At 47.6% G+C, this 7,881-nt stretch overlaps 1 protein-coding gene across 1 annotated transcript in view; it reads left to right on the top strand.

The window, feature by feature from the left end:
- The window catches only part of Actn2 (actinin alpha 2), a 71,178-nt gene extending 63,692 nt beyond the window's left edge, over positions 1 to 7,486 (top strand). The window contains exons 17-21 of the mRNA XM_021215352.2: positions 665 to 844; positions 2,007 to 2,153; positions 4,530 to 4,595; positions 5,913 to 6,071; positions 7,262 to 7,486. Coding sequence (XP_021071011.1) covers positions 665 to 844; positions 2,007 to 2,153; positions 4,530 to 4,595; positions 5,913 to 6,071; positions 7,262 to 7,420 — 711 coding nt within the window. The 3' untranslated portion in view covers positions 7,421 to 7,486. The remainder of the gene's footprint in view (positions 1 to 664; positions 845 to 2,006; positions 2,154 to 4,529; positions 4,596 to 5,912; positions 6,072 to 7,261) is intronic.
- Positions 7,487 to 7,881: the final 395 nt, after the last annotated feature.

Raw genomic sequence — 7,881 nt, 5'->3', positions numbered from 1 at the left:
TGGCTGTCCTGGAACTCACTCTGTAGACCAGGCTGGCCTCGAACTCAGAAATCTGCCTGCCTCTGCCTCCCAAGTGCTGAGATTAAAGGCGTGCACCACCACATCCGGCAGGATCTGACTTTTTTAATCACTTTCAACAACAGTCAGGAGACATTTTCTGTCTCTTTGGAATCAAATATGAACTTTATCTTAGAGGTAGAAACACCTTAAATGATAAGAAATTCTCCCCAGTGGTCTGATACCTCTCTGGCAGGTCTGCCTATGCCTGCCAGTCCTAGTGCCCCCAGCACAGAGCAGGCCTAGCCATCCTCAGGACATGTCTCTTCCCCTCAAAAATGTCAGCAGGACTCCTTCCTTACTCCTTCCTGCCTTGGATCATGGTTTTTTTCCCCTTCCGATCTTTAGACAGACATGAACTTAGCCTAATATCGCCCAGTGGTCTTGTCACTAATTTGCCTGGGACATCTAGTGCCTTTAAGTCCCTGATGTAGATGAGGCCATTGGCCTGGAGCCAGAGGCCCATGCTGTCTGTCTCCGTGCTCACGGGTACCCCCGAGTCCCCACCCCCATCCTGCTGTCTGCTACATGCCTCTCAGCTGCCTCTCTGGGAGATTACCCCACTCGCTTAGTGCCTTCTCATGGCCCGCTTGCCTGCCACATACAGGAGATCGCTCGAAGCTCCATCCAGATCACGGGGGCCCTGGAGGACCAGATGAACCAGCTGAAGCAGTATGAACACAACATCATCAACTACAAGAACAACATCGACAAGCTGGAGGGCGACCACCAGCTCATCCAGGAAGCCCTGGTCTTCGACAACAAGCACACGAACTACACCATGGAGGTATGGAGGCCGGGCGCACGGGCAGGCTTGACTCGAGCCCCGACACCTCCTCCGCTTGTTTCCTTACGCGCACACCCCTCTCTGTTTCTATTTTCCGGTGAATTCTGTAGGTGTGAATGCAGGGGACAGTTAAGTCTTTCTATTTACAGTGTGTGGAAAAGCACAGTGAACTGTTACAAGCACCAAACAATAGTTCATTGTCAAAGTTATCGTTATTGTCACGGCGAAGTCATTACACTTCTTTGGAGAGGAACTTGTCCTTATTTCTTCCTGTTGCTTTTTGGCTAGGGTTGTTGCTGTTGTTGTTGTTGTTGTTGTTGAGGCTATGAATGGTCTCGTGCACCCCAGACTCTCCTGGATCTGACCATGTAACTATGAATGTCCTGATCCTCCTGCGTTCACCTCCTAGGTACTATGACCATAGGCGTGTACCATGATGCCTGTTCTTTATTAGTTATTTTAAAAATTAGTCTACAAAGTCAAGACTGTCCCTATTTCTACCAGTCTGCTTCGGTCTGACCTCCCTGGGAGCCTTTGGGGAAACCCAGTGCCCATCCAGCTATTTGGGAAGTGTGAAGATGTCTTTAGTGACAAATAGACCACACATTGGATATTTGCTCTACAAAGTATGGGCTGGAAATGTAGTTTAGTTGTAGGTTGTTTTTTTTTTTTTTTTTTTTTTTTGTCTAGCATGTGCAAGGCCCTAGGTTTAACCCCTAGTTCCAAGTATATGTAAGTAACATAAATAAAAAATAGGAATTAATATGCAAAGTGCCACTTTATAGATGGTCATTTGTGTCACTCCTTAATATTTCCCACACTACAGAATCTTGCAAAAGTTGAAACAGTGAAAAAAAAAATGTAAGTACAGGAGAGTCAAGCTGTTGAGACGGCTCGGCAGTTAGAGGCACTTGCTGTGGAGTCTGACAGAGTTGAGTTCTAGGAACCTATGCGAAGGAGAGAACTGACTCCAAAAATGTCCTGTCATCTCTGCACATGGACTCCCTGCACTGATGATGATGGTGGTGGTGGTGGTGGTGATGGTGATGGTGACGATAAATAGAATAAATAGAGCAAACCTATACCAAGCCCTGCTTATTTCCTGCTCATGATGCACTAAAACCTCCTTGACATACCTATGGCTGGTTCTTCTCTTTGGTAGCATATCCGTGTTGGATGGGAGCTGCTGCTGACAACTATCGCCAGAACCATCAATGAGGTGGAGACCCAGATCCTGACAAGAGACGCCAAGGGCATCACGCAGGAGCAGATGAATGAATTCAGAGCCTCCTTCAACCACTTTGACAGGGTACTGCTCTCTCTCTCTAGTTGTGGGAAAGGCAGTTATATCTGGGAAAGCATGTGTACTGTCGCCGGGAGTGCTTTAAGTCACATGTGTTCCAGGCTGGCTTTGAGGTCTCAGAGTAACTGAGGGTGACCTTGAGCTCCTGGCCCCCCTGCCCCCCACTTCCAAGCGCTGGGATGGTGGCAGGTGTTTGGCATCATGCCCAGCTGGTCACTTTAGGGCCACAAAGTTCACAAGGAAACTGGTTGAGTGATCCCAAGGGAACTAGTAATCAAACCAGCACTGGTGAGTCCCCATGTCACCGTCAAGTGAGCGTGCATCAAGGCTTTTGCTTTGTTTCCTGGAGTTGGGGATTTAGCTCGGTGGTAGAGTCCATGCCTAGCAAAACACAAGACCCTGGGTTAGGTCCTCAGCAAGAAAAAAAAAAAAGACAAAAATCTGCAAAAAGAAACAAATGAACGGAAACAGTGTAGCATGCTTTGAACAGAAACAATGTAGCATGCTTTGTTCCCTGTAGATCCTTTAACTAGGACACTAGTTAATAGCAAGGCTTGGCTGTCTTTAGTGAAAGCACCTGCTTCGTGGTAAAGAGGGCTGGCTGTTCTTGCAGAGGAAGTGGGTTCAGTTCCTAACACCCAGTCAGAGGCTCACAATCACCTGTAACTCAGGCTTCTGACCTTCAAGGGCCCCGTGCATACACGTGGTACACACATGTCCACCTAGGCATACAAACATAAACATTAAGTAAATCTAAAATATTTTTAAATGTAGAAAAGGTTTATTTACATTAAGCACTGGAAACAAAGTTCTCCTGGGGTCTGTTGTGGTGAGATGAGATGTTTAGATTACTTCTGTGTTCTCACTAGACAGCAAGACTGGGTGTGGTGTTGCATGCCTTAAATCTTGGCATGCAGGGAACAGAAACAGGAAGAGCTCCGTGAGTTTGAAAGGCCAGCCTGGTCTACATAGCAAGTTCAGGCAGGAAGGTGCATAGTGAAAAATCTTGTCTTAAGAAGTAAAAAAAGAAAAAGGGACAATGCAGTCAGATAGGATGGCAGGGTCATGGAGGGTGTGGATGGAGAGATCCCTCCAATGGACCTCTGGGCCGCTGAATATCACAGAGCACACAGGTATGGCCAGAGGTGTGTTTCTGAGACCCTCACTAAGACGCCAGATGGGGTGGGGGTATTGGAGTGAAGAGGGCGAGCAGAAGCCAGATGTGGCTCCTGGGGAAAGGAAGGAAGGGGGTCAGGAAGGAACTTTGAGTTCAGGGACAGGAGTGACAAGACTGAGGGCTTCGTGAGAGGGAGAGTGATGAGCACGGCAAGGTTATTCCAGCCTCCAAGGGCAAGAGAGGAGGAGTGCTCATGTGCCATCCATCGCCATTGCAGGAAAACCAGCCCTCCTGCCTGGGCAGTGGGAGGCCAGCTTAGTGAAACCAGGCAGTCTGCACAGACCAATCTTCTCCAGCGAGTGACCCTCTGAGAGGAAGAGAGGAGACCTTACAGGGTTACTGCTCCAAAGTAGCTGCAAGAGCCAGAGTAGGGCTCCAGGGGAGTGCGCAGGGGAGCCAAAAGGCAGAAAGCAGGGCCGCGGAGTGGCTGACATTGGCAAGGGCCAGGCCGCCCTCAGGTTCCGTTCACAGAAGACTGAACTTCTCCCATTGGCTTTCTAAACAGGCCATTTCCTGAGTGAACCAAACAAACTGAATTGTCAGTAAAGGCCTATTGGTGTTTAAATGTTAGCTGTCCCTCTTACAACTCTGAGACATGTACACAGGAACCCTTTGCATCCCAACCAGGATTTTGCATCAAATACCCTGCTTTTACAGAGCTAAGGCCACTTGGGTTTGGGGCAGAATCTGAGCTTGTCCTACAGATGAAGCCACTATATCTGGCCCTGGGTTCCATTCCCAGAGCTTCATCTGGGCAGTAGTTTCCCAGACTGAGTTTCTCCGTTCAGCTCTAGAAATGCGTGCAATATGTGCTATTACCAATAGGTGGCAGTAGCGAGCTCCTCACTGGCTCCCTTTGCGGCCTTGAGTGTGGGTTCCCTTTTCAGTATTAGTCTTTATAACACCTGCCTCCTTTTCCTTTCCTTCCTTTTATTTTATTTTGCAGTGATGAGGACCAAGCCTAGGGCCTCGTGTGTTTTAGGCAATGCTCTCCCACTGAGTGACAGCCCGGTCGCCTCTTCTCTGTTAAAGGGACTATTTTATAATATCCTGGTACTGTGGCTTTGTCCTCCTGTACGTCAGAGGTGACCTCTGACCTTAGGTGGTCACTCTTTCTCTACCACCTTGCTCACTGGGCACTGGGTCAGGCAGAGCTGTTCATCTGGTCCCTAACTGCCCTCTCTCTGTTCTTTGCGTTTGCACAGAGGAAGAACGGCCTGATGGATCATGAGGATTTCAGAGCCTGCCTCATTTCCATGGGCTATGACTTGGTAAGACACGAGCCGAACTTCTGCAAAGGTCTGGTACCATGCCAAGCCTCGAGTGTGGGGAAAGCTAGGTGGCATACTTTCCTAATTGGTTCGTTTTCCTATCACAGGGCAGTGGTTTTTTGAAAATCTGCTTATCACTATATAAAAAGAATGCTACAGGGTTAAAAATGTATTTTATTCAATACCTGGTAAGGTTTCCTTATGGTGAAAACATTATGGACATGGGGTTTCCTGGCGATTTTTAGAAGCTTCATTGATATAACTCACGTACTTCAGTGAAACAACTTAAAATGTTCATGTCAATGACATCTAGTTGCCTGAGTTTTAAAGTGTGTTTTCCCTTGATATTTTAGAAGATAGAAGAGAGATTTTAATGGCTGGGGATGTTGGTGCCAGATTTTAATCTTGCCTCTTGGGAGGCAAAGGCAGGCAGATCTTTGTGAGTTCCAGGCCAGCCAGAGCTATATTGGAACGTCTCTGTTTCAAAAAAAAAATCAAAGGGAGGGAAGGAGGGAGGGAAGGAGGCGGGGACAGATTATAGAAATGTACTGCATTACCCTTTGGTGAGTTACACAGTTATCTATTTTTGAAGCAGTATCTTGTTAGATAGCCCAGGGTGGCCTTGAACTTACCGAGATCCTCCTGTCTCTGCCTCTAACCTGAGGCTTAGAGTCCCAGCAGTGTAAGAATAAATCAAATATATAAACTTGTAGAACAAGCCAGAATACCAGGTGACCTATGCCCGTAGTCCTAGCACTCAGAGTATCTTGTGTAGCCCAGGCGAGGCTAGCTGGGAACTCACTGTGTACTCCAGGCTAGCCTCAAATGTGCCATCCTTTCTGTTCAACTTCCTAAATAACAGAACTACAGGTATGCACCTTGCTTATATATAAAGCACTATTTTTTTTTTTAGAAGTTTTTTTTTTTTCAGTCCTGGGGACGTACTAGTCAGTTGCTCTAATACTGAACTGTACTCCCAGTCTTTAATGAGCATTTAAAATCTGACCTACTTTGATTCCTCTGGTAATGAACTAAATAATGAGCACCATCTTTAATAGTAATTCCGCTTTCCAACTTTGGCTGAGTTACTCTTCCTAATTATGTAATTAGGAAGGGCAACATGGGCTACACAAGGGACACACTTCTGATAGGCAGGGGCCTCTGGCTCGATGCTACAACCACATTTAAAGCTGAGGGAAATGGACCTGAGTCACCCACAAGAAGACGCCTTTCCAGAGAGTGAAGACAACCGCATGGAGGATACGTGACGATGCCAAACCCTGAAGCGTTCCCTGCCTCTGTACCACCTCTCCTTAGGGTGAAGCTGAATTTGCCCGCATTATGACTCTGGTTGACCCCAATGGACAAGGCACAGTCACCTTCCAGTCCTTCATTGACTTCATGACGAGAGAGACCGCAGACACCGACACGGCAGAGCAGGTCATCGCCTCCTTCCGGATTCTGGCTTCTGACAAGGTTTGCTGGGACGGGTTTTCTTAAAAATGATCTTTGACTCTCGGGGGCAGCGAGTACACTTGCACGTGGACCTTGGCGTGCGTGCGTGCGTGCGTGCGTGCGTGCGTGCGTGCGTGTGTGCGTGTGTGCGTGTGTGTGTGTGTGTGTGTGTGTCTGTGTGTCTGTGTGTCTGTGTGTCTGTGTGTCTGTGTGGCGGTCAGAGACGGTCTCGGACGTCAGTCTTGTCCTCACCTTGTTCGAGAAAACGGACCCTCTTGTTCCCTGCTGTATATACAAGGCTTGCTTTCCTGCAAGCTTTCAGGGATTCTCCGTCATCTGCCTCCCATTTCACCATAGGAATGCTGGGATTGTAGATGCATACTTTTATGTCTGGGCTTTTAAAAAATGATTTGTCCGTGCGTGCGAGCGTGCGTGCTTGCGTGTGTGGCCCACCGTTCTCTCCCACCTCTTTACAAGAGTTCCAGAGACAAGCAGCGTTCTCCAGGCTTATGTAGCCCTTACCTGCAGAGCCAGTTCACCAGCTGGATATTTCTAATACAAATTAGGCAGGGGTTCATAGAGAGATAGAAGCTTATCCCAGAGCATGGGTGAGGGCTTTCTGGAGGCAAGGTCCCATATGTATGTTTTTAAAAGTTCTCTCCTTCAGTGCCAGTCCTACTTTTTCTTTAAGTGTTTTTTATTTTCTCCTCTCAGTGACATATTTTCATATTTTTAAATACCAGAGCATGAAAGGGTCTCCATTTTCTTATATTTCTGATTGTGAGCCTAACCTTTATGGCTAAGCCATCTCTCCAGACAAGGGTCTCCATTTTCTAAGAACATCAGTTATGTGATGTCACATGAGTCACTCCTATGTTCTCCTCCATTTATGATGTGAACCAACTTGACATCATAAGGTGGGGAATGAGGTGGGGAATTAAAATCGGAATGTTTATCACTCACATTTGACCCAGTATGAGAAATATTGGTGATAATCCCACATGTGCCTTTACCAAGCATCCTGGATTTCCCGCAGGTCACCTTGCAGACTGGCTCTCTGTGAACCCAGCCTTTGGTCGTTAGCTGGTAAAATGAGCAGAGTAGATTCCTTACCTTTAATCCTTGCCAGTGTAAGAAGTGTGCAGATATCAAGATGGCTCGTATCCCAGGATACCTGCATTTAATTTGCACTTCTTGTGTTTTTCTCCTAGCCTTACATCTTGGCAGAGGAGCTTCGTCGAGAGCTGCCTCCGGATCAGGCCCAGTACTGCATCAAGAGGATGCCCCCATACTCAGGCCCGGGCAGTGTCCCCGGGGCCCTGGACTACACTGCCTTCTCCTCTGCACTCTACGGGGAAAGCGACCTCTAAGGCTCTTTCTGTAATCCCTGACCCTATCAGAATGCAATAAAGGCTGAAGCACAGGCTGTTACCTGGCAACTTTTGACAAACTTTATTAAGAGGTGCGATGAGCTGGATGTGGTGGTGCACGCCTTTTCTCCCCACACATGGGAGGCAGAGGCAGGCCAATCTCTGTGAGTTCAAGGACAGGCCTGGTCTACCTAGCAAATTCCAGTCCAGCCAGGGATAATTAGCGAGACCCTGTCTTAAAAACAAATCAACAACAACAACAACAACAACAACAACAGAAGAGCGACTGGGTGAGGGAGGGGGCTAAGAAGAAAGGCCAGTCTATAAAGTGCTTGCCCTGTAAAGATGGCTCAGCAGTAAAGGCACTTGCTGAAAAGTCTAGCAACCTGCGTTTGATCCCTGGATCCTGGGTGGCAGAAGGAGAGAACCGCAAGTTTTTTTTGCTGGGAATGACCTTGAAC

This window comes from Mus pahari, chromosome 16 (assembly GCF_900095145.1).
Source record: "Mus pahari chromosome 16, PAHARI_EIJ_v1.1, whole genome shotgun sequence".
NCBI classification, from domain to species: domain Eukaryota; kingdom Metazoa; phylum Chordata; class Mammalia; order Rodentia; family Muridae; genus Mus; species Mus pahari.
Note: the sequence above shows the minus strand (reverse complement) of the source record. Positions and strands in the feature narration are given on the sequence as shown.